Source organism: Callionymus lyra, chromosome 2, assembly GCF_982586985.1.
Source record: "Callionymus lyra chromosome 2, fCalLyr1.hap1.1, whole genome shotgun sequence".
Classification (NCBI taxonomy): domain Eukaryota; kingdom Metazoa; phylum Chordata; class Actinopteri; order Syngnathiformes; family Callionymidae; genus Callionymus; species Callionymus lyra.
The window spans coordinates 34,674,164-34,701,009 of NC_141819.1; the positions used below are offsets into that span (position 1 = coordinate 34,674,164).

General features: G+C 36.3%; 3 protein-coding genes across 6 annotated transcripts in view; 2 read left to right on the forward strand and 1 right to left on the reverse strand.

Moving 5' to 3' along the window:
- Nucleotides 1–1,574: 1,574 nt before the first annotated feature.
- Nucleotides 1,575–6,298, reverse strand: syap1 (synapse associated protein 1). The gene is made up of 9 exons (XM_087784808.1): nucleotides 5,983–6,298; nucleotides 5,245–5,363; nucleotides 5,021–5,087; nucleotides 4,132–4,205; nucleotides 3,907–4,046; nucleotides 3,686–3,837; nucleotides 2,491–2,540; nucleotides 2,261–2,417; nucleotides 1,575–2,185 (listed from the first exon to the last, which is right to left on the reverse strand). Exons 1-9 carry the CDS (start codon nucleotides 6,197–6,199, stop codon nucleotides 2,055–2,057), a joined length of 1,107 nt encoding a protein of 368 aa, XP_087640934.1. The 5' UTR covers nucleotides 6,200–6,298; the 3' UTR covers nucleotides 1,575–2,054.
- Nucleotides 6,299–7,375: 1,077 nt separating this feature from the next.
- On the forward strand, nucleotides 7,376–10,991 carry phospho2 (phosphatase, orphan 2). The gene is made up of 4 exons (XM_087784809.1): nucleotides 7,376–7,636; nucleotides 7,903–7,980; nucleotides 8,628–8,722; nucleotides 9,519–10,991. Exons 2-4 carry the CDS (start codon nucleotides 7,910–7,912, stop codon nucleotides 10,082–10,084), a joined length of 732 nt encoding a protein of 243 aa, XP_087640935.1. The 5' UTR covers nucleotides 7,376–7,636; nucleotides 7,903–7,909; the 3' UTR covers nucleotides 10,085–10,991.
- Nucleotides 10,992–11,442: 451 nt separating this feature from the next.
- ppfia1 (PTPRF interacting protein alpha 1) overlaps nucleotides 11,443–26,846 on the forward strand; it is a 31,854-nt gene continuing 16,450 nt past the window's right edge. For all 4 annotated transcript variants that reach the window (XM_087784810.1, XM_087784811.1, XM_087784812.1 and 1 more), the window contains exons 1-8: nucleotides 11,443–12,228; nucleotides 14,334–14,597; nucleotides 23,680–23,781; nucleotides 23,855–24,019; nucleotides 24,095–24,169; nucleotides 25,628–25,729; nucleotides 26,147–26,380; nucleotides 26,656–26,802. In XM_087784810.1, the coding sequence (XP_087640936.1) occupies nucleotides 14,334–14,597; nucleotides 23,680–23,781; nucleotides 23,855–24,019; nucleotides 24,095–24,169; nucleotides 25,628–25,729; nucleotides 26,147–26,380; nucleotides 26,656–26,802 (1,089 nt within the window). In that variant the 5' untranslated portion in view covers nucleotides 11,443–12,228. The remainder of the gene's footprint in view (nucleotides 12,229–14,333; nucleotides 14,598–23,679; nucleotides 23,782–23,854; nucleotides 24,020–24,094; nucleotides 24,170–25,627; nucleotides 25,730–26,146; nucleotides 26,381–26,655; nucleotides 26,803–26,846) is intronic.

Consider the following 26,846-nt stretch of genomic DNA (forward strand, 5'->3'; position numbering starts at 1 on the left):
ATTATCCACTTTTAGTTTGTTCCTATTCAGTGTATTCTTTTAATTTAAACAACCATTATAGGGCTCTCTTCCTTTGTCTTGATTTATTGACGCCATCATTCACACACGACACCCACACACTCAAACAGGAGGAAGCGAGCCGGACAAAGACAGCCTTCATGCATTATTAAAAGATTGTTAAGCAGACATCACACACAAGCATAAAACACACACACAGTGATCCAGGGATTCATCACCGTGGTAACCAACAGATGACCTGCTGCACATCTAGTGGGGGGTTTACAAAGGTCATCTGCAAATCAGTCGAAACACAATATGATCCATTCATTTGTTTTAATCCTTTTAATTTTCTTTGTAGCTTGTAGTGCACTTGTATGTAGTTGTGTAGTTTAGTTTGCTTTTAACAAAATGATTGACTCATTTAATATATTATTAGTTTACCTGTACGGAGAGATATGATTCTTTTAAAGTCCAAACATGTCTAAAAATGGCTCTCACTGAATCAATCCACTCACATGCTGTGAATGAAAAAGAGGAAATGCACACCCAAGCTTCCTTTTTTCAAGATTGAAATGCTTTCTTTATTCAGGTTATTTACAGAAGTGATCAGATATGCACCTTTTTTCCCCACAATATTCTTTCTCTATTGTATAATTATGTCTTTTGGGATATGGAAATTAATTAAAAAGTGTTTTAAACCAGACGTTTTGAACATTTAAACTTTGATTTCCTGATAATGTTATTCATTCATCACAGGTCCTGTCTGTCATTTAGTCCACTGGGAAATCTATTCTCCCTCCTGCTGGTCTGTACGGACAGAGATGGCGACGCTAATGAAGGTGCATTGGAAAATAGCAGCACCATTGATTCATTGATTAACCGCTTCATTCCGATCACTACATTGAGCTGGAGAGAATAAATGGTTGCTGTATGATTCACACGACTGGGGACCACACATCAGTCACTGAGCTGCGTGTACTGACATGATGGGATGTCTGGTTGGCACAAGTAGTCTTGTGTTGTCTTGTTGATCAAGATTACAGACTTTCGAGTGATGACACATCCTTCTCTTCGCCGTTCCATTCCCAGTGACTCATTTCTCTTCTACACTTTCTTCTCACAAACATGTGTGTGTGTGTGTGTGCGTGTGTGTGTGAGTGCACGTGTGCGTGCAGGGCAGTTAACCATGTGAATCACACGTTTGTATTATGCACATAATTTAAAGTATTTCATGTTTTTTTATATATATATTTTTTTCAGTTTATAATATAACTCAGTAAAAAGGATGTAACAAGTCTTACTTCAGCCAATCCTTTACAAGAGGGAGATTTCTGAGATATTCTGAGAGTTCATCATGTTATAATTCATGTTTTTTAAAGCTCAAAATGTTATAAATTCTTTACAAATAATATAATTTGTTTTTCATAGATTACATTTCTACATTAACTCCCATTCTCACAATGAATTTATCAAAAAATATAATTATAAATGTGTATAAAATAATACAGAGGCTCATGTTATGTTATTAGATCAAAATTGTAAAAGCAAATTATTTTAAGTTTCAAAAACACAAAAATAGTGGGAGGGTTTATTAGATATGTTTTCACTTAAGACAGCTCAATAAATGTTATTCACAATAGTTTGTAACTTGAAACACATTATTTGACACTTGCATAAGAAACTCTTCAACCGTTTATTGAATAATCACTAACAGAAGTTACATCTATATTGTTTTATTATTTACAGAAGTTCGATTTTTATATTAAAATCAACTACATTATAATCGATATTTCACTGTACATCTCATCAATGAAACGGATGGAAAAATAAATGACGGGAAAGAAGTTCGTTATAAAAATTAAAACGTTACCGTGAGCACCCCCCAGTGGCGATAATGAAGAATAGCAGTAAAAAGGAATAATTTTCGTTTCACCTTGCTTCATATTCTCTTTTGATTATAGTAAACACATTCCCTACTCTGCAGTTTAAGTTATATCTTCTCCTTATTCTTCCTCAATCCTCATCATCGTTTGTCTTCATGGGTGTGTAACATTCTAGCTGTCCTCCGCCTCCAGCATCTTCTCGATCTCCTGATCCCAATGCTCCCCTTGGTTGTCCGATTCTGCCACCACCTCGTAATCCTGGAGTTCCTGCTGTAGCTCCTTCTCCCAGTCAGCAGACTCGTCTGGAAGAGTTAAAAACACGACACTTCAGAGTGGTCGTCCCGAACACGCCGTTAAACAATCGTCAAGACTCTGACCTTCGGGAGAGGACGTGCTGTCCTTCTTATCCAGCACGAGCTGCTCGATCTCCTTCCTCAGGTCCTCCTGGTTGATGGCCGCCGAGTCGAATGCATCGCTCACGAACTCGGACACTCCGGGACTCGTTGAGATCTCCTCGTCCATTTCATGATGCGACTGAAAGACACACAATGGATATAAGACTTAAAAAAAAAAAAGAGTTTGACCAAAGTTGTTTTTTTCCCTTTACCTTTTTCATGTCACCGACAGAGACTGGTGGAGTTTTTGGTCTGACATTGTCTGAAAGGAAAGAGTAGATACGGTTAAGATGATCATTGAGGCAGAGTTCCTACTGTGAAGACACTAAAAACAACTTAATTTTTAATTTTTAAATTCTTTAATCTTCAATCTAATTCAAGGATTCTAAGTGTCAATACATTCTCTAAGAAAGTAAAAGAATGAATCATAAGTTGGATTATTTCAGAATCTTCCATTTATCAAAGTGCAACAACAGTGATGCACAATGAAATACTTCACTGCTGGCAGTACACAGTATGAAATTAAAAATCAAAACCAAAGATACAACACATAAAATTACATGAAGTCACACTTTTTTGAATAAATTAATTAATCAAAATAGAATAAAAATGAAAAGAATAAAGAATAGAATTGATACTAGAACTAATAAAGGTAAACACATTTACACCGGCCACCTTATTTACTGAATACATCTAAAGCAGCTTTTTATAATACGCAAGTCATATTTAACACTCAAGTCTTCTGCTCATACAAGCCTATTCCAACTACATATGGCAAAAGGTGGGCCATCGCAACTTACAGTGTGAAATTCATGTTGTTTGGGGTAGAACTATGAACAACGAATACATGGACTTATTTATACATTCACTGCAAATGTAATATTGTAAATTGTTGTTTTAAATAAAAGATGCATTATTTTCCCTTTATTCTGCATTACATGATTTATTTTTGTTACCTTTCCAACATATATTTTCAGTTTTGGAACTATATATCAGAACTTTATGTCGCAAAAAGTGTTCAATGTGTTTGCTGTCGTCTGCATACATTCTCAAGTTTTCATCATATCAATGTCTCATTTCAGATTTGCCACAATTTGTTGTATACCGTCTGTACATTTTATTCCTAAGATTACTGTATATTAATCATCTTTTTTTTATTTCAGTTAAAGTATTCTTGGCATTTTCATTATTTTTTTAATCTAATATAAAAGCATTTTTTTGTCAAAATATAGTGTTATATCCACTGAAATATTATCAAGGGGAAATAAATACCGACAAAATGTAAAAGTGGAGGAGAAACAAAAGGCCTTTAGGTGTATTTAGAGACTAGTAATGAAATAAAATAGTTAGTTTCAACATGACCTTTGACCTCATGAGGGCTACATAATACGGATTCTGAATATAAACCTGTTAGCACAACGTCGTCGGGAGACACGTCGGCTTCTCTTCCCTTGTCGTCCTTCTGCTGCTGCTGGGCTGCTAGTGCCGTCAGCTGAGCGGATTGTTTGACCAGAGAGACTCTGTAGAAGTAGTTCCTCCAGAACACCTCCTCCTTCACACTGTGCGGACACACACATTTTCATTGTCAAGAACAAGCACAACAGTCGGAGGAACAAGGCGTTACTGACAGTTTGGGGACCAGATCAAACCGCATGATGTTGAGCAGCTGGTCTTCCTCCAACATCACTGCAGCCAGAGGATACATCTGCTCCATTTCAAAGTGGAACTGGACTCCAGCTGGAGGGTCCCGCAAGAAGTTCCTCTTATCCTACGATGATGATAATGATGAAGATGAATCCCTTACACGTATTTATGACTATTATATATAACGTTTATATACTAATGTTTCTCACAGCTGACAAAGCAAGAATCTGCTGCTGGATAGTTTCCTCATCATTGTAGCCCACCCAGGGAGGAACTGCCAAGTCTGGACGTGAAAACATAGTTACATATTAAACATTATGTTATTACTCCTTCATAAATAAATCAACAATTAATACGTTTGTAAGATAGACTGGAAGAAACACGACGTCTGTTAACTTCATCTGAACCCCTTTTACACGCTATTGATGCATTTAATGACGTCAGGATTGCTATGGTGCGTTCAAAAGCATAGGATATTTTTATAACTAAACAGTAATCACTTCAATAAACAAATTGGCAAAGAAAAAACACATGGCTTTCTAAGAATTGCACTTTGCTACATTTTAAACACAAAAATGCTGTCATTTAAGTCATAAGTGTACGTTAAAATTGTGGGTTTTGCACTTATTTCAACAATGTTTTGTTGTTATTTATTTTGCTTTAAATGGGTATTTTAAACGGTCTTTTTTAGATGTGTTGTTATTGTTATAGGTTTGTGTGATCAATACAAAACAGTGACTGTTGTGTGTGTTTACGTTTTACAACATTCAATGAAATTGAATAAACATTTAAACCTAAGAACGTCCATAAAAAAACATCAAAATGCAGATTAATTATTCATCCTTTCAATGAAGAGTTTTAAATTAAATTGATGGTGCTTTCAAATGAATTGTATTCTATAACTAGTAAATGTTTTGGACCTTATGGTTTCCATTAGAAAAACATTGACAAATGTTATCTAGAAATAGTTACAGTTACATTTGGAGTGACAATAAAAACAAAAACCATGTTATATATTAATAATATAAAACAATATTTACTTTTTGATAGTTATTTAAATAATTGTAATTTCTATGACAAGCTAGGAAAATATCTTACCTGATTTTTTTGCCTTTTTTTCTAGAACAAACTTCTCTTGCTCCTTCTGGAAGTCGCCCAGAAAAGTCTACAAAGAGCAAGGGGTTTAAATCCATAAAGAATGAGATCACAGCATTGTTTTCATAGCATAACCTTGGTGTTCAGAATTCAAACAGGTTCTCACTCATGAGCATTTCTTCATTCTTCAACCTGAACCTCACAACAGTAAAGAAAAACACACTCACCTTGTCAATGATTCCGTCTATTTTGCCTTCTTCTACACTCTTCTTGATGGTCTGAGCCGTTTCCACTACTGAATCCGAAATCTTTTTTGTTGCATTCGATGCAAAACTGAAAAAAAAGTCTGAAAAGACAAGAAGATCAGGTTAAGTTGACAGCGTTTTTCTTTATTTCCACTGTTATTTGGTAGTTTTTTTATGGTCAAAAATAGTTTGACATTTAATATTTGTTTTTATGGATTTGTTTTTTGCCCTTATTTTTAATATTTAATATTTAATATTAAACAATTTCCCAAAGGAGACCTCCTGAGGGATCAATAAAGTTTTACCTTACCTTACCTTATTTGTTAATTTGTGGCCTTTTAAACCGGTATACAAATGTTGGTATAATAATGTGCGTATAATAAAGTATTCAATAAAAACGAATTCAAATTTTCAATATAGAAATAATTAATTATTTAAAAAGAGCAATACAATGCCTAAAAACCAAAACATTTAAACAAATCAAAATAGTTTGTGAAGCATTGTGATAATAACGACTATATTCTAGATATCTTTAGATCAATGTTTTTCTGTAAAATTGGGTCATGTATCAGTTACAAACCACTGACTTATGGTTCAAGTATCAGTTACAAAACACTGACTTGAAGAAGAGAGTTCACATCACACTTAATATGTAGGTCATTTGGAAGCAGTAAAATGTGGGAGCAGGACAAAAACATATAAAAGAAGGAAGATATTTACCACCCAGGCCTTTTCCTGGCTCGCTCTGCTCCTGGATGTCGTTCTCTCCAGCAGCCTGCTCAGCTAGCTGCTGTTTGTTTACTTCGTTCTGAGCCTCCACCACCTTCTCCACCACCTTCTCCGCTTCCTGCTCCACTCGCTGCTCGTCCGCGTCCTCTGGCGTCTTCGTGTCGGTCGGAGTTTCCAGACCCAGCCACGACCCCAGGCCTTTAAACATCTCGATCGTGTACAAAAGTAACGCTAAAATGGAAACAAACGTTCAGCAGCTTATTTTTCTTTCTGGACGCGAGCAGGAACTAAACAGGTTCTTCTTCAATGTTCGCATTTCATCAGGTAGTTCGTGTTACTGCCACCTAGAGGCCGAATGCTATATTGACATTTTAGATAACAAAAAACACATGGACAATATTGAAATTGGAAAAAAAAAATCTATGCATTAAACATTATTTACTATAGCGGTAGCGGTAAAAAGAAAGATAATGATCAAACATACATACTCATTATATTAGGGAATACAGTACACATATTAACATATATAACAAAATAACAATCAAAAATATAAATGAACAAAACAATAATAATGCCAAACCCAATTATGATTATATATTAACTAAAAAAAATACTACATAAACACAATACAAATTGATATATATTTTGTTATTTAATGGGTTGTAAACACTTTATTTTGTATCAATTATTTTCCATCATACAATTCATGAATGTGTTCACCACTATGTTATTACCCATTATGCATTCAGCAAGTTATTGTGAGTCAAGTCATAATATACGTAGTTATAGTCAAGAATAGCATTGGGTCCACATCCCTGTGTTTTCAAATTGGTCAATGCCAAATTGTTGTTAGGTTAGTATTAGTTATGACAGTCATGATAAATGTTTCTTTTTTCAGGTACTAGGGATTTATTTATTTAATTCTAAATAAAATATAAACGGAACTTTAGATTTATTTGATCATGAACTGCAGAAAACTAAAATGTCGTATGACATGAAAATGTTAGATTGATATTATACCTCAATACACTTTTTCACAACACTCTAATTTGTCATTTTACTTAAAACCACAGTCTTTAACATTACCTCTTCAATGGATGCACTGATCAAACATGGATTAAAGATCTTGGCTGTAAATCAGAGATGGCAAATCTTTGAAGCACAGTTTATGGGCCATACATTTAATTCTTGGCTCTAATGTATGATGTAATGAAGGTAAATATATTTTCGCATCATATATATCAAGAAGACTGTGTCTGGCGTCACAGTTCGTTCTCATTATTCCTTTAACTAAAGTCTTTATATGACCGGCTGGAGAATCGACGGACTGGTTTGTCTCCATCAGACCAGCAGGTGGCGCTGACAAGCATATGTTTAGAAGAAGACGCAGCGAGGAAGACGATCAATTGATACAGGAAATAGATATTTTATAAATATTGTTTGTCAGACTAGTATTCTGTATTCTCTTTATTTGTATCTCAGTTGAATTGGATTCTTTCAAGTACTCCTTTTTAATAGTTTTTAGTTAAGTGTTAACCGGTTTAACCATCGAGGTATTTATTCTCAGACCGTCGCGAACTCAACGCAAGAACAAGGCATTTTAAGCTACATTTGACCTACATCATACATTTATAGCACTGGTCTGGTAAGTCTTTTTATGTGGCATTCGTTGTTTTGTTTTATTCCTTTCGGGTTGATATTTTAGTAATGTTTATGTAACGGAAAGAGGCTGTTTGAGTTTCAAAGATTGCAGTGACAGATAATTTTGTTTACTTCAACTTTCGATGACTAAGCGAGTTTAATTCCAATAGATCGTTCCTTCACATGTATAACACCTTTGGAATCTCATAAAACAAATGCTGTTCTGGAATATAACTGTTGCATTATTGTTTTGTATTTTTTTTTTTACAGATAAGCGATGAAGACATTAATGGTGTTTGATTTCGACCACACAGTTGTGGATGATAACAGTGACACCTGGGTTATAAGGTTTGTAGCTACATTTATCTACATACTTTCACCATTTCTGTCTCATAAATATAATGTTTTTTAATTAGTTATTTATTAGTTATTTTAATGTATTATTAATTTACTATTGTGTTTATTATTAGTTTACTGTTTGTTAAAAATAAAATTATTATGTATACTGTATTTATTAACATAATTACTTTTCACGGTTAATAATTGTTTTGTGAACTGCTGTGAAAACCTAAATATCCCCTATGTTAAAAGAATAAAAGGCATATTTCATCTTATGGAGTCTACTGACTCCTTCAAGAAACTCCGTAAGGCCTTTTTATTTGAGCTTTTTCTTAATTTTCTGGGACTCCTGTGTTTGTCTTATGTAGTCTTGGCCTTTTAGAGTTTTTAGATCTGTATGTATTTTTAACTGTGTATTGCTTTTGATTGTTCAAGCGCTTTATGACCCTGCTCTAGAAAGATCTTTACAAATAACTGTTACTTACTTACTTACTTGTACTGGTGTGTAATACCAAAGTAGTTGAATCCTAACTAATTACAATGTAGATACTAAAAGTAAATGGAACCGTCACAATGAAAAAAAAGGAGTGAAATGATCTTATATTGAATAGACAACAAAAATAAAAACATTGTTAATGTGTGCTACCTGTTGACAGATGTCTACCCAGTCAGAGTATTCCCGACTCTTTGAGGAATTCCTACCGAAGAGGTCACTGGACCGAGTTCATGGGGAGATTAATGAGCTATATTGGTAAGTTTATCTCTGGCCACTCATGCTTTAGGTTTCACTTCCTCATCTGAACATAAATAGCACCACTTCCTCTCGAGATAAAGTAGATGGTGGTAACTCAATCATACACACCATAACTTTGGGTTCAGTATTTAAGATCAGCTTTTAAGTTAGGGGTGTCAATTTCCATTTTTTTTCTACACATAATCAAGACTTAAACCTGTTGTGAACATGCAGTTGTGCTTAATACAGTTTATTCAAACACGCATCCAAACTAAATAAGTTCCATTAGTAATCAGACAAAATACGTTATTTTTGTAGACCCACTGAAGGTACTTAATTATAGCCACCACATAACTTACTGTATTTTGTGGACTAAAAGGATACTTAAGATTTTCTCAGAAACATACGATGTACCTTACAAGCCTTATGTAATAATTTCTGGTCCTACTAACCTGGAATTGATGATATGTGGTACATGGCCCTAAAAAATCTGTCAAAATGTTGGTAAACTACTAAGCCACATTGCAAGTTGCCATAGTATTACTTTGCGGGGTTCAATAGTCATATGTTATATTTATATTACATATATAATTGATGGTGATGATTTTTCTAAACCATTATTTACTATCCATGTAACTGTTTACTGTACATGTTGTAGATGTCGTCATCCCTAATTTGAAAGTAATTAAATCAAAGTTTCTTTTGTACATTAACCCTTAACCTTAACCTTTACCAGGTAAATGAGGCAACTAAAGATGCACACGTCATGTTTATTTTAAGCGTTGACCTTATTCTTTGTCAACATGCCCTTCAGGAGACCAGGAAGTGCGTCAGGATCAGGTACGCAGGGTTATGGAAGCCATCCCCTTCACAGCTGGAATGACAGAGCTGCTTACATTCATATCAGAAAATAAAAACACAATTGACTGCATAGTTATCTCGGATGCCAACACTATCTTCATAGACTGGATCCTGCAAGCAGCTGGACTTCAGAAGGCTGTTGATAAAGTGTTCTCCAACCCAGCTAAGTTCAACGACCTGGGATACATGGAGGTACATAGTCACCACTCTCACGACTGTGACCGGTGTCCCGTCAACCTCTGCAAGAAAAAGGTCCTGAACGTGTATCTGTCAGAGCGACTGGAGAAAGGCGTGGAGTACCAGCGGATATTCTATGTTGGGGACGGAGGAAATGATTTCTGTCCTACTGCATGTCTGAGAGGACATGATGTTATCATGCCCAGGAAGGGATACACCCTAGAGCGACTTCTTTCTAACCTCGAGGACAAAAAGGATGAAGCTTCTTTAAAGGCACAGGTCGTTGCCTGGAGCGACGGCACCGAAATCCTAGGGCAGCTAAAAGCTAGTCTGAAGTTGTAAACCAGCAATACTTTGAACAGAAAAAATGGTGCTACTTATTATATATTCCTATGAATATTTTCTTCTAGTTTTCCAGGCCAGTGTATAACCAAGATGCATTGTATTTCTATTTAAAGTAAATATGTCCGCCTTCGCTTGAATTACTGGCAGGGTTGAGCTGATTCTGCAATATTTTTTTTTTAGCATGTTTTACTTTTTTTTTTTCATAGCAGAAATTACACTGATTAATAAAATGATAGCTTTCTTAATTTAGACAAATATTATGGATTATATTACAAAACTAGTCACCCAATCTTTCACATTCCTAAATGTGAGTAAAAATGTACTGTTGTTTTAATTATTACATACTTCTTAGTGTTTTTACAACATCTTGATTGACGTGTTTGTGATAAAGTGGGAAATGTTGTCAATGTGGTGTTTTCTTTTTTTTTTTTTCAAATATTGTAATTTTTCACATATTTACTGGATTACTTAACTATTGAAGCTTGAGTCATTTTAAAATAATGTCATTGGTAATCAGCTGAGAATTTCATATCCTGGGTACCATTTATCTTCCCGTTGACGCCGCAATTGTGTGCACAGTGTGTTGGTACAAAGCTCATTGTAACTTTTGTTAGTGAGTTTGAATTATATTTTAAGATCCTCCCCCCACGCCCCCACACACAGATAAATCTTATTTGTACTGTTTACTTATGCAATATGTATCACCAATATGCCTGTCAACAATGGATACCATGCTGATGAACATCCTCATTGAACTTGAACAATAATTTATTGTAACAGCAATGTTTGTCAGATGTTTATTCAGTATTTTGTTTTTTAATGTTTTCAAATATGTGATGTGTTGTGATTACGTATTGGCACATTTGAACGGAAAACAAAAGGAATAAACCTTTTTTTTACTTACTGTGTTGTGTAATCAAAGACAAAAATACGATGTTGTACTTGTAGTTTAGATTATTTTGTAAACATATTAGAATGTTGAAACTGGTTAACACTGTAAATATGTGTTATAATAATAATATAATTGAAATGCTGGGATCTGTTTTTTCTTAATGAACTATAGTCTTACTTAAACTGTAAAGTGTCTTGAGATAACTTTGTTATGATAAGACACTTTAAATTGAATTGAATTGAATTGAATAATGTATTAACTGTAGTTAGACATTTGTGAACTCAAGCGAGTGTCAAACCCCAAAAATGTTTTCAAAAATGAAAACTATAATTTATATTTATGTTGTTTTACTGTTTTTCGGTAGATGGCGTCGTTCCTTAAATGTTTGCTATGGGAAGATGGTAACGTTAACCTGCTCGGTTAGCAGAAGAAGAACTCGGCTAGTAGCTTAACAGCGGCTAGCGGCAGAGAGCTGCCGGAGTTGAGGCAGTGGACACGGGAAGGAACCGGACGGACGTGTGGGCCCGTGGCCGGAGAAGCTGACAGAAAGGGCCCGACGAATTCTGGAATTACCTTTTCCGTCTCTGGATCTATATATCAGAAATATGGTCGACGTGGATAACTGCCGAACTTTAACAGGGATGTGGTGGTTGAGCTAAGCTAATGGTAGCCCGAGAGATAATTTTCGAGTACTACTATATCACTTTAAAAGGAACGATTCGTTGTATATTCGACGATGTGATTTAGGTGTTCGAGTTCAGCTTGTGTCATGTTGTCTAGTTTTATATCGAAACGTCCCGTTTGCAGCTAGTTAATTTATAAAACCGTTTAGCGTTGGTCAACTAGCTGGCTAGTAGCTAACGCTACCAAAGAACTCCTTTTTTTTAACGAGCTATTGCTAGCTGGGCTACAAGTGTTTCCACGTCACCTGATGAAAACAACTCGTCCACCGTGGCGTCAATAGTTATTTTGATATAGTGTGACTTTTAATATAAAATGGACACTTTATTTGAGAATAGTAGTGCAAATATCGAATAACAAGCCACCTCAAAGCTAAATTGCTAACTCCCGAGTTAGCCGGCCAAAGTTGGATTCCTGCCCCGCTTGCTGTCTCTCTTTCTCCGGGGCCTTAAAAGACTCCTGCTGTTCTTGCCTCAGTCGCCCACAAAGCTGGATCTCTGTGGAATATCTTGCCGTCTGGATTATACCTGGTTCATCGCGAGATTTGGAATAACGGGACGCTTTAAAGGTAATTTTATTGACGTGATCATGTGACTATCTGTGATTGTATGCTAATGAATGAATGGGATTGAATTGTTGTATTTACAGTAGATTAAACCAATCATTGTTTTAACTAATTATGGATTCCAGTTTAAAGAAATCCTGGACAGACCAACATTTTGTTTTCAATGTAGTAGAATTTTTTTTTTTTTAAGCGTTTGGGTAATAAGGGTTTTATTCAATTCCTGTGCATACTATGACAGATAATGAAACCCAAGTACCCATTGCCATAGTTTCTCTACATACTGTAGATGTGAAACTTTGTTTATATAAGCCATTGTTTCCAGAAAGGAATGTGAAGGTTCATAGATGGGCAAGAGAGATGATCATTAGGAAGATGGATGAACTTCAGAAGCTGTAAAGAGAATATAGAAAGAGGGCAGTGGCACACAGCTGGAATTCATTCCATCATAGTGGTGTCAGTCGACTATCACTTGTTATATCAATAATGAAGACAAGACACTGAACCGGTTGGATGGTTGACATTAAACATTACATCAAACAATGCACTAGAATTAACTTGGATTACCCCAAAAAAGTCTTAAACTGAATTTATTATCCCTTAGTTGTGTTTAAATATTTGTACTGAACCTCTTTTGTGTAATTAAAGCTCAATCTCCAGTTCAACATGTCTGCTTAAAAATGCATGTTTACTTATTGATATGCTATTCCCCTACAATGTACAACCAACAAGAAGCAGGAAGAAGCGAGGATCTCAGCCAATCACCAGCTTCATAATGTTTTTTTTGTGTAAATGGACTATTTTGATGTGTGATGCATGCATGCTCTGTAGCTGTGGATCCACCATCTGTCATTCCCTGTTGTGATGCTGCATAGCCCCTCCCCCAATAAACAAACAAAGTGATTTGACTGGGTTATGCAGCATTGTCGAGTGAAGCCATCGGGCTAATCAAAGTCTACAGTCCAAATCTTATATTAACCCTCCAGTCAAACTTGAATAAACATCAGGCTTGTTTATTTGAATGTTCACACAATCAGAGGAATGGCAATGAGAGGTCAAATGTGTTGCAGTGTAGTTCTCACTATTTGTTCTTGAGTGTAGGTATGTTAAACCCCCTCACATGACTCCTGGCTTTTGTGTCTGCAGTCTGTCCGCGGGACTTAAGCCCCTTCCTATCGAGATTTCTACCTCCTGCTCACGCAAGATAGTGCTCAGCTGCTTGTACATAATCTTTGTAATACATTAATGAGTCATGTATTTATATTTACACTTGGCTCAGAAGCTTTAGAAAGCGGTGCATTACCATGATTACTTTCTGTCGTGCAGTTTATCATCACATAATTGTAATGGCTATAAAGAAACGTAATGGCTTGAAGTAAGTATGCAATGTTGCCTTTAAGCAGACATCTTGTGAAATCAAGACAGAGACTAGTATATCAACATTTATCAGAGGATCGGAAGATAAAAAAATCCTTACTTTTGACGAAGATTTAAAGCCTGTGTATTTTTTACCATGAAAGTACAGCTTTGGAGGTGATGTGTATGATTTTAGGTACCCTGAATTAAACCATTCTTCGTTCTTGTTGTGAAAATAAAATTATTGGATGGATATAATATTTGTTGATTTAGGTCCATTTGGCAATTTATATTTTGGTAATCATATGGAATGTAGTATCATTAATAAATCATTGAGTTATGAGAAATTCGTTAACTTAAAGGCTTCCATCTAGAAGTTTTACATTATGATCCATGATAGAATTTGTTAAATTATACCTAGTATGTTGTCTTTTACCGATTTAATATGACAGCTATACAAAATATTCACCTCTAGTTAATATCTATTTAATAAATAAGTAAAAAAAGTAGAAAGTGTGACCCTCTTTTAAACCATTTATGTACCTTTGTGTCTTTGCAACCAAGAAAACACATTTTAAATGAAATGACAAATCTATTTTGAATTTAAACGTATAGATGTCTTGTAATCCAAATAGAAATATTCAAATGGATAAGTGTCTAGATTTTAACTTGTTTGGAATTAAGTAGTGGCACAATCTTACTCTATATTTTTGGTCTTAGCAATTTTCTGACGACTTTCTTTCTTTTGACTGTAGATGATGTGCGAGGTGATGCCCACCATCAGTGAGGCAGAAGGCGGGGGAGGAGGCAATGGACGACGGGGCTCTGGTTCACCGCTACAGTCGGACTCCGAAGGTCATTTTGAGTCGCTGATGGTGTCCATGCTGGAAGAGAGGGATCGTCTTCTGGAGACTCTGAGAGAGACTCAGGAGAACCTGGGATTGACCCAGGGGAAGCTGCATGAGGTCAGCCATGAGCGAGACTCGCTACAGAGGCAACTGAACACGGCACTACCTCAGGTGAGTCCAGCCAAGTTTCTGTTCTCAAATATTTTTATTTCATTTTTGTAGAATCCACTCTCAGATTGGAGAGACCAATTAGTGGCTCACTAAATCAAACATTATTTATCCAACTAACAATCAAAACCTTCCTTATTAATACGGTTAATTTAACTATCTAGGTTATTTGTTTTGGCTACATGGTTAACCAAATGAGCAGGAAATCTTAAAAAAAACATCTCGCCAACTCTGTTCTCTTTATACCTTCATCTCTGATCAACTGCAAAACATAATTTCTTTGGGCACATTTGATGTGTTATCAATTGCCGCACCTAATGTTGGTTGCTACAAAAAATGTATTCCCACAAATGAATTGCTTGGAAGTTGTGGCTTATTTTAGTTCATATGTTGATGTTCTTTGTTGCCAGCATTTTAAACAAATGCAGGTGTATATGAAAAGTCTACTCAACCCACAAATGCCAGGTTTTTGTGATGTAAGACGCATGACGCCAAAATAAATGATTTCACAACCTTTTCCAATTTAATGTGATCTATAACCTGTACAATGTTCACCGTAATTGAAAAACTAATTGCAAACTTGAAAGTGTAAAAAATATATACTCCATGGAAGTGTCTTTGGCCTTCATTACAGCACACTCTTTTTGGGTAGTAGTCCATCAATGTGGAACATTATCATTTAGCAATATTTTCCACCCCCTTTTGCAAAACCACCCACAATATCCTGTCCACAGCTGTCTTCAGCTCACCCAACAGATGTTTGATAGGATTCAAGTCTACACACCCAGTATTTGTCCTTTATGTGTTCCATGGTATATTTAAGTCTTTGGAAATTCCATTTTAACCTTCACCTGACCGATACCTTTCAACAATGAGATCCCTCCGATGCTTTGGAAGCTCAGTGTGAACATGACTTGTGCTGAAAGATGTGGCTTCAAATACGGCAGGGACAGCTTACTAGGACAGCTGAACTGTACTTGAGGTCAATCAGAGGTAACTCGAATGATGGAAAGTGTGTGTTGAATTCAATTGAACATACGTTTGAGTCTTGGTTGAATCTGAACACATCGACAAGTTTCACACTTTCATTATCTCTGTTGTTTATTTGGCTCTTCACTTCCCTGAACGATTTTAGGTTGTTGTCAATTGTGTTAGACAGGTCACATTTAGTATTGAAAATTTGAACGGACTCTTTAGACGTTTTACATCCAGTGTATGTATGATTATGGGCTGTAGGGCCCCCTTTCACACAAAGTTTAAGTTAGTCGTATCAGCAAAATTTCTGTATTGATTAGTTACCAGTACTTAAACCTTTCAAATCACGTTCCCAGAATGTATACATTCAGCAAAATATGTTTTTTAAAATTAGGGCTTCAACTAATGACTTTTATTGAACTTTGTGGCCGATAGGCGACTTCAAAGGAAAAGTAATCCTGTCCCTTTTTTAAACCGAATCTGTTGTTACAATAAAATCAAACAATAATTAGGACCACGTTTAACAGGAGGTGCAGGATATGTCTTTCAGTGTATTCTCACTAAGTAAAGTCAGCATATCCACATGGTCTAATGGTAGTCTTGCTCTCCTATGGGAGCAGATATTTCCTGCTGCTGAGATGATTCGCTCTCCAACGTGATTTCTGAAAAAAACTACACAATGAAATTGATTGTCGCCTTTTTTCACTATCCGTTTTTGTCGGCAGTGGACGAATCGTTGCAGCCCTACTAGAAAAATCTTTAGATACTCTTTCATGATGATAGCAAGAAGAAACTTGTCCGAAAAGCTTTAACATAGAAGACGATCACTAACTGAAGTTATATATTTGAGATCTTTACAATACAATGTGCAATTCTTGCATGTGTGCTAGATTAAAAAATAAGTTTTAGTGGTGATATGTAGATGCAGATAACAGGGGAAGAAATGTATGTGGAAAAGGGGTTTTGTGTTGATGTGTGCCATAGGCTCAAGAAAAAACAACAGGTTACTGTATATATTGAAAATACACTGATCAGGGGATAGAAATATTGGGAAACGGTTGAACACAAAAGCATACAAAATGAACTATAATGTTTTGTATCTTTTTTTAAAATTTGCAACAGCATATTTTTCAATTTATTAAAAAAAAATGATAATCCACTGTAAATTTACACCTGTCTCCCATTTAAAAAAAATTTTTTTTTTTACGATTTATTTATCTTTAGGGATGGCTGATTCCATTATTATCATTCAAATATTAAAGTCATAACTTTTACCTTTTAATTGAACATTTCTTCATTGCTTAATGGACATATTGTTATCTGTTATCTGAACCTTTAATTTAATAACCTGAAAGCAAACTGCTATAACTTTGCGTCTACGTTTATGAATGCATTACTGTATAGTTATCGATGTGATGATAAAAGTACTGTTTGATATGGGTTTTGTATTTATAAATTGGGGTTCTAGGCAGAAAAGTGGACTCACTGACCTCTTTACTAGTCAGTTAATCTGTTCATAACTAATTAAAGGGTGTTACTTGATCTTCTGATGGATGAAATCAATTATTTACTATACATCATTTATGTGCATATGAATGGGTATGTGTGTCTTATCTTAACACATCTTAAGGTATCATGATCTAGACACAAGGTTAAATGTATTTGGAATAGTCATGACCTATTATGATGTGTGGAATCCTGACTGTTCACTGGATCATGTTCAGTCAACAAACATAGCAGTAACTGTATCAGAGCTGCTGCTGAGGATGACAACACACCATAATTGGTGTGAACCTCCACTCCCAGCATGCCTGTTGCCTCAATACTTGGCGTGACTGGAAATGATTCATTATTTAAATACGCTCTCATAACGTCTCATGATCAAAGTAGGTATGATTTTATTTTATATTTTTTAACTGAGCGTATAAGTCGATCAGTTAAAAAAAAGTATAACTCTGGTGCCAACATAGTTGCTTGACGGTGGTTGATTAACACCCTTTTATGACTTCAAGAATAGACTGACTTCCACCTCAGGCTTCTGTGTTGTGGTCGGATTCAGAGGAAGCATAAAAGACTCGTTGTGACTCTCCATCTGTTTTCTATCACTTGATTACCACTTGAAGAATTGAACCACATCACTTTGTTCTATGTTTATATCTCCGATGATCGTTTAACGATGTGAAGCAATTTAAGTTTACCGTACAAAACATTCTGTTTAAAAGATGATTACGATTTTCTTTTTAAAGGGATATGTTTGCAATCTTTTTTTCAACTCACCATTTATAGAGGCTGGATTTGTATATTCAGTAGTATAGCATATAAAATGTTAATTTAATAATTGTATAACAATTTCAATTACAACAAATCTGATCACCGGAATTTTCGAGCAAAGGTGATGGAGGTTACTGTAGAATAGTGTGCATTTGATAATCAAACTGATGCCACAGACAGACTGTTTGCTCAGTGTAACGGTTGTCTGACCAAGTCATTGTACAGACAAAGAGGCTGTTGTTTTTTTTTACAAGCAGGACTTGTGTTTTTTACAATCCAGGATCTGCTATGTTTTAAAATATAACAAAAAAGGAATGTTGATCAAAGGGAAAAGAGAATAAAAAAGCAATTAAACTTGCAAAATGTTTCTCTGAGTAACTTTTATCTATTTTTACTTTGATATTATTTGTTATTATTATTCATATATATAGAGAAGCAGTAAAGTTCACTTGTACATGTATTAGTTTTTAAATTAAATATATATGTTTATATTATTGTGAAATATAAACTAAAATGATGGGCGTCATAGCTCAGATGGTAGAGTGGTTAACACGTGGTCTGAGAGGTTGCGGGTTCGATCCCAGTTCCGGACGAGATTGTGGCGTTGTGTCCCTGAGCAAGAAACTTTACCCCTGATTGCTCCTGATGGTTGCGCTGCGTCGCAGCCTACTCCCATCAGTGTGTGATTGTGTGAATTTGTAACTTAGTTTAAAGCGCTTTGAGTGCTGAATAAGCATAGAAAGCGCTATATAAGTAAGGGCCATTTACCATTTACAATACGATCTGGAGCTTATAATCCATGCGTTTATGTCTTCTCGTTTGTACTATTGTAACAGTTTATTTTCTCCTGTCTCGCCTGCAGTTAATACAAAACTGAGCTAGAGTAAGCCAGAATTCTGACTTGCTCTAGTAGAAGAACTCAGATTTTCCCGATCCTCAAAACTCTTAACTGACTTCTATTTTCTTTCAGGATCAATTTTTAAAATTCTGGTTCTTATTTTCAGAGCTATTCATGGTCAGTCTCCTCCTTACAACAGTGATCTGATCCAGCCTTACACCCCAGCTCGGGCTCTTAGGTCTGTGGATCAGAATCTACTGATGGTTCCGCGCACACGCTCTCCTAAGCTTTTAAACGATCCTTCATTCCCTCTGCTTTTGATGGAGTGTCTTGGCCTTTTAAAGTATATATTTAACTGTGTATAGTTTTTGATTGTTAAATCGCTTTGTGACCCTGGTCTGGAAAGGCGCTTCACAAATAACCTTTTCCTACTTACTTACAAACTAAACTGTAGTTAAAATTTGGCCATCATCCTTTAAAAAATAAATGTACAGTGTTTTATTAATGCCAGTACAACCTTTGGATTATTTATAGGGGTGTAAGAAGATATCTATATAACTATATATCACAATATCTCTTCCCCAACTGTATCAATAATCAATGGCACAGTATCAATATTTAAAAAACTGAGCAGATAGATGGATGGATAAACTTTATTAATCCCTCTGGAGATCTCCTTCGGGAAATAGTTGTACAGCAACACAGACGATTGATTCATAAAACAAGAACAAAGTGCAATAAAAAAACAAAAGACAAATGACAAAAATCTAAATATAAAGACCATGGATCAAAGAAAAATAACGCAAAGAAAAGTATACAAAGATTAACTTGGAATAGAATCATCTTTTCACTCCGCTCCTGCCCCCAATTTGGATAAATACAATCATCTCGAGCCCCTGACATTGACTTCAGTGACGGCAGATCCTCTCTTGAGTAAAAAGTTTGATATTCTCCATGTTCAAAAGTATAAGTCGAAAAAATTACAATATTTTTTAAAATAAAAAACAAGTTATTGATCGTTGCTACATAACTACTGGAGAGCCTGCCGTTCTCTTCGGCGCCCTGTGACGTAAAATACACCCGCATAGCCATTGATCATCTGGCTATGTCTTTTGTATGTCTCTCTCCCAACTGTGAGTAGGCGCTATTGTTGTGAGTTAATGAGTTCTCCTGTTGGATGACAGATGTTCTTTGCTCGAGTTTCACCCACGTGTGTAATTCTAATATCCACTATAATCTATTCATGCTTGAGGTTAAGGTTAAAGCATTGATGCACACCCAAAAAATAAAATGGCCTGGAAGAGTTTCTCATTCTCCAAGCTCCTGTGATGGTTAATGGCTGGACATGGCTTCAGTCCCTGTGGGGATTTAAATTGAACTTAATAAAACATTAAAATAAAAGGTGAATAAAGTGTGTAAATCCTCAACAGTTGTCATGTCATACTATTTCTTTGATGGAATTTGTGGTGGGGGAGGAGATTTTGGCCAGACTATTAAAATGCACCAGCTGGTGGCAAAGAAAAGTGCACAAAATACAAATGAACCGACAGGACGCTTTCGGAAATCAACTAGAAACCCTCAGTTTTTTCAACTCAACTTTTTGACGATTGATAAAGACATACTGATTCTGCAAAACTTTTTTACTTCTTTATAAAAATAATGTGATGAAGCTCAGGTAATGTTGATATGATATTTCTCTCCTCAACAGCTAGATTCCTTTAAAATGTGTTTACGAATAATGATTGCATGTTAAGCATCAACTATATTACCTTGTACTTTTGATGAATGACTGTTGGATCTAAAACATTGATTATGAGCCTGTATTCAGGAAAATATTCTAAATAAAGCTAGTGATACTGAATGATATCAGCAAGAGGAGCAATAAAACCGTATCATTAAAAAATATATATTTAAAAGGGTGCACTGCTGAAAATCTACTCTACTCGGAAATCTAGCAAATTTCAAAACTTGGATGTGTTGGATGTACTGTCCCTTTAATAGGTTGGCACACATTTTCACGCGCCGATTAATCCCCCTGACATGCTGAGGCTTCCCGTTTACTCCATGTCGTTCCCTTACTATCACTAAATCCATAATAGTAATGCCCCGATTTCAATAATGTTAATTGTGTATTTATTTTTAACATGCATTTTGGAAAGATTTTCCGTATTTGCCCTTTTTGACTTGGATCTTTTAAAAACACAATCCCTCACATGCATAGAGCTGTATTAATTAACAGTACATAACCACAATTTTAGTTGCAGCAAAACCAAATACATCAGAAGTATCTCAAATGACAAAATAATCTTAAATTAAGTCGTAAAACTGATTTCTTTTTTATCAAGAAATACATTTTTTGCATGATCTACAAAGCGATTCACAGAGCTTCTAGTAATACCATGTCACTGAATAACCACAGGCCAACCTCATTCTCAAGTCAATCTTGAAGTATACCACCGTACTAGTGTCTCGTCTGCTGCAGTTTATAGTAGAGTAATTATAATTTACATTTTAAGTAAGATCTGAAAATGGCTGCATCAAGTCAAGGTCAAAAAAAGCGGGAAACCAATTTAAAAACCCAACTCTCCTGTCTTGCTCACATGTTTGTAATGTTAAAGTCTTCCTCTCCAAGATGCAGCAAGTCTCTCATCATGACCATGTTTTGAAGTAATTACTTTATAAAGTTCTCCCCCGTCTGAAATCTCGGCGAACAAGAAGTTATGCGAGTGAAGTGATGTAATAATGGCTTCATTCCTCCTTCAGCTAGCTGTAATCACGTTCCGCTTTGTTTATGCAACAAGTTCCTTGGAGGTTACTTCCGGGATTGACGAAAAGCAGTTAAAAACCTTGATACTTGACAAATCACAGCAGAGTGGGGTTGGTTATGGTCAAAGAGATTGAATCTCCAGAAAAGTGTTTTCAGTGGGCAGGGCTTAGGCACATTTCCTGTAAATATTTAAATGAAAAGAGAGACTTGTACAAACAGACTCATACTGATGAGTACAATAGAGGTCCTAGATCTATTTAAGAGACACTTAAATCATCATATTAGTTGACCTTAAAATGTCTTTGTGGCTGAATGAGTGCAGATTTGTTTACCTGCCCGGGGACTACATTTGGAAATCAGCTAGCAAGTTAAATGTATTAATGCGAAAATATCATGCTGCAATAACTGTATTTTAAATACCAGCCGGGTTATATGCTGTTGGATATACAGTATACCTGTTGTATTCAATGAATTACAGGGTTTTTTTCTCTCAACAACAATGCTAGTTTTCCATACATGGAATCAATTGTTTTTGAGTCTTTAGATGTGAATAAAACTGATGAAAAAACTGCATAAGTATCCCTTAGATTTGTTGAATCTGCTCATTGGAACACTACTTTTGCATTTACCAGAGCTGCGGTGACTTATCCATTCTGAAATGCACTGAGTTTGTCAGAGCAGAATAGAGCTCAACCTCTGCATCTCTGGAATGTAGGAAGTAAGCCGCTCTGTAATTACCCCCGAAATCTCCCCATTGGTTGCATGAGTAGAGCCTTATTCTAAGCCAATAGCCAACTCCTGCTGTATTTTCTTTTTTTCCGCTGGAGCAAAATCTGTGCCAGGCACTGGAAAAACTTAGAGCTCTGCAAGTAAGTTTTTGGTTCCAACAGCCCACCCCCTCCTCTCAGCTCCCAGCAGCCCCTGCACACGTCAACCACTGGCAGAAATGTAACAAGGAGGCCTCAGCACTCAGGGAGCTATAGGGCAAAGACCAGGATGGTACATTCTTAAGGTGCAGTCATGCATATAATCCTAATGGTGTGTGTATATGTGGGTGTGTTTATGTGTGTGTGCGTTAGACTTTATTACCCCTAGGTGGGGAAATTAAGAAAAGAAGTCAGGATAGATGGGTTTCTGACTTGGTTATTTTTTACAGATGGACGCTGACTCCAAACTGAGGACATTTTTTAAAGTTACATATCCATTCTAACCTCTACACCGCCCTGTACAAACATGAAAGACAAATCCTGATAAATTCTTCATTCTTCACACATGTTAAAACTGTACACACCCCGCATCCCGAGGACACCCAAGGCGTTCCCAGACCAGAGATATGATCTCTAAAGTCTCTCTGAGGCCTTAATTTAGCCCTCCTTGTAGTTAGACTTGTCTTCAACACTTCCGAGGGCGACATCAGTCACATCTTCTTCAGTCACTGACGATCATAAATAAAGGAAGAATTACAAGTACAGGCCAATATTATAGACGACAATGTAATGCGGCATCACTAGTACACACAGATACTTAATAACGTATCTTATTCATTATTAAATAATTCTATGAAGAAGATACTGGCAAAAAACAAAGATTATGTTGCTGGATGTTTTTTCCTTTATATATGCCTTTTGGTGAAACTATTCTCAGTATCATTTTCATAGAAATTATCACTTATACTGCCAAAATGTGTGGAACAGTTTTAATAATAAGTCATTTGATGGGTTATTTCAAGTTGCCAAATATAAATTGAATGCTTTTTAATTAGTGGAGGTGTGTTTCTTTCCTTATAGCTGTCAATAGTCTACTTGGGTTCCTGTTTCTTAAAATGTGTAATACCAATGAAAAGGTGAAAGTATTTGAATTCCTTTCTAAATCCATTCAGTGATTTATTCTAAATCAATGTTGGAGACCTCAGTGTGATAAACGGGCTATTAACCTGCCACTCGGACAGACTTGCAGACGGAATCTGTGAGTCTGAACATCATCCAAGACATTTGACCTCTGACCCACAATAATCTTGTGCTTGGGGGGGATAGGGAACAGAGACAAGATACTAGCATGACTTGGCCCAGATAAGCTCACATCTTTAAGATGAACTGTAACATGGTGTGTTTTTGGTAGACATTTCTTTCATTCTATACTGTGCATCCACGGATATTGAAAAATCTATTCTGACCCCTCAGACGAAGTAAAATTTACTAGGCGGTATAAATACAAGTGTGCTCTTTGTGTTGCAGGAGTTTGCTGCTCTGACAAAAGAGGTGAATGTATGTCGGGAGCATCTCTTGGAAAAAGAGGAGGAGATTGCTGAACTTAAAGCAGAGAGGAACAACACACGAGTAAGTCATTGTGTATCTCTGTGTGTGTGTGTGTGTTACACTGGTATGTGATGCACCGTTGTGTCTTTTTCAGCTGCTGTTGGAGCACCTCGAGTGTCTGGTATCCCGACACGAGCGCAGTCTGAGAATGACTGTCGTAAAGAGGCAGGCACAGTCTCCAGCAGGGGTCTCCAGTGAAGTTGAGGTCCTCAAAGCTCTCAAGTCTTTATTTGAACACCATAAAGCTTTGGATGAGAAGGTGAAACACTTTGGCACATACCTGCACATCAGAATATATGGGAAACAAATGTATGTTAACCTTCATGTTGTGTAGGTCAGAGAGAGACTCCGTGTTGCTTTGGAGCGATGCAGTGCACTGGAGGAACAACTCACCATGGCACACAAAGAAGTAAGTGACCACAGAAGCAGCAGTTATGGTGCTCTAACCTGTCTGGACTGGAATGCTGGTTAAAAACAAAGCCTATTGCATCAAGTTTGACAGCAAATTCTCCTTTCTTTGACTACCTGTAGCTGAGAGTCAATTACTTAATCCCCAAGTCTTATCCTTACTTAGTGATATCATTTGGTCACCAATCCCTATATAAATATAATGCGAGTGTGTGTGAAAACATTTGCCACTTAAGTTATATCATATATGAATATTATTTTAAACATACTGAAAAATAATGTATTCATTTTGTCCAATCTTTACATTTGTTGTAACATTCCATGGCGATGGCAACTTGACAAATGAAATGGTTATTCAGGGAGTATTTACTTGCAGGTGTGGTTTAGACACAAACCTACTCATTTCATTGGCTGTGGCCAAACAGGTGAACCAACAGGAACTGTCGTCTTTGATGAGCAAGTATTTGACAGATAAACAAAGCATTTTCTCTTTCATTCAGTGCACTACTAACGTGAAATGATGATGTTGTAAATCTACTTCTTATTTTCCACCCTTTAGCTGCAGGACAATATAACAAAAGAGCGTTACGTTTATAACTTGGCATTTACGCAATTCTTATGAAACTATCTCACACAAAATCCAGTGCAATTTTATTATCGCTGGTCGCTATTCAGAAATGTCCTAGATACCCCCATGCTTCCTGCTCTCCTCATCTTTTGTTCTGCACACACTCACACACACTCATACAAACACACACACACACTGCTTTTATATGTGGCCTTCGTTTCCTGAGGCGAGGTGGCTTTTTTGTTGTACTAACCGTCTCTGAGTGACACACTTTGGACTGTATATCTTCAGGTCTCCTGCTTAATGGCAGCAGAATGGAAGTTCACAATGATCATTATAAAAACTACTTGGTCAATATTACTTGGTACACAATAGCCAGGATTTAAAATTTAAATAGTATTTAACGTGTTGTGCAAACCTCAAATGTGTATTGCGTTGTTCATCAACAGCATCATCAGCTACTTTTGAAGTCAACAATGTATTATCTTGCTGTAGGCTCACTTTTGTCGACTAAAGACTTTCAAAGATTTTGTCTTTCAAATATATTATCTCTAGTTGGTCTTTAAGAAAGTGAAATTGCTGACATTTGCCAACCAGTGATGGAACCAACTCAACATTCTGTTTTATCAGCCTAGAAATGAGTTTGGAATTTTGTTGCACTTCATTTCCTTTCTGTCAAGATACATTCCTAGGATTCCAGTGTCCCATATTCTTACCTGTTCCCTGCTGAGGATAAGCATTGTTGGGCAAGGAACATAGATAATGGTACCTTTGGCACTCTTGTGATGATGTGTTGAACAGACTTCAACTGAAACAAAAATTTCTTAAGATTAGTTGTTAATAAAATCGTTTGTTGTATGAAAAGATTCTCATCCACATGTGTGTTTTTAGTTGGCGTACCTTCGTGAGCAGAGCAGTCTGAAGAGAGGAACGGCAGATGGCACCAGTGATGTAAACCACAACTCTGAAAACACTCCCAACACCAATGGCAAGGTTTGTCTCACCGCTGTTTACATTTGTACAATACATTTGAGAAAACGAATTTACAAAATATTTGCCTTCACATGCCTAACATATTGGACTTAGTTGATTGACTGATGACAAATAGAATGTTGGTGAAGATGAAGTTGTATCATTCTTTTTTGCGGTATACAACTAATAGATACTGTATAAAGATATATAGATTTATACTTTATTGATCTCAGAGAAAGAAATTCAATGTCTAGCAGCGTCCAGAGAAATGGCTTATTAAAGGGTTTATTGTATGGTTAGTCTGTGATAAATGTCTCTGAAATCAGGCGCAACAACAGATTTACTGAAATCCACATGTATATTTTACGTCATAAATGAAGAGATCAATGTAAATTAAAAATGTCTCACCCTAAAACTGTGCCAATGGTTTGACTGCAGAGGTCGTCCGACGGCTCGTCAAGTCAGGAAGACGAGTCTGCACCTGGCTACAGAAAGGTGGGCGAGCTCCAGGAGATGGTGGATCGCCAGACGACCGATCTGGGTCAGATGAAGGAGCGTATGGCGGCGATGGCAGGACGGGTCTCTGAGCTGGAGGAGGACCTGGACACTGCCAGAAAAGACCTCATTAAATCTGAAGACTCCAACACCCGACTTCAGAGGGACCTGAGGGAGGTGAGAACTTGACCATTACAGGTGGTTTTAAGGTTGACTACATGATTTATCGTTTACATAAAGGTATGCATTATCAATTACAATTGATGTTTATACTTGACGATAAAATATCTAGTGACTTAAAAGTAACATGACGCAGCCTCAGTGAAAAATAATTAATTGTCCAGTTAAGTAGTGACCAGATGAGATTTTAATTCAAGCACAAATTCACAGCAAAGCATTAAAAGTAATTACCATCTTGCACCTGGATTACATGTTTGTATGTGCACTTTCAGTCAATGGCTCAGAAAGATGACATGGAGGAGAGAATCACCACTCTGGAGAAACGTTACTTAGCAGCTCAGCGAGAGGCAACCTCCGTCCATGACCTCAACGACAAGCTGGAGAACGAAGTAGCAAACAAGGATTCGCTCTTTAGACAGGTGTGTTTCTGTTTTCTTTTTTTCTTATAACAATACTTGGGTTT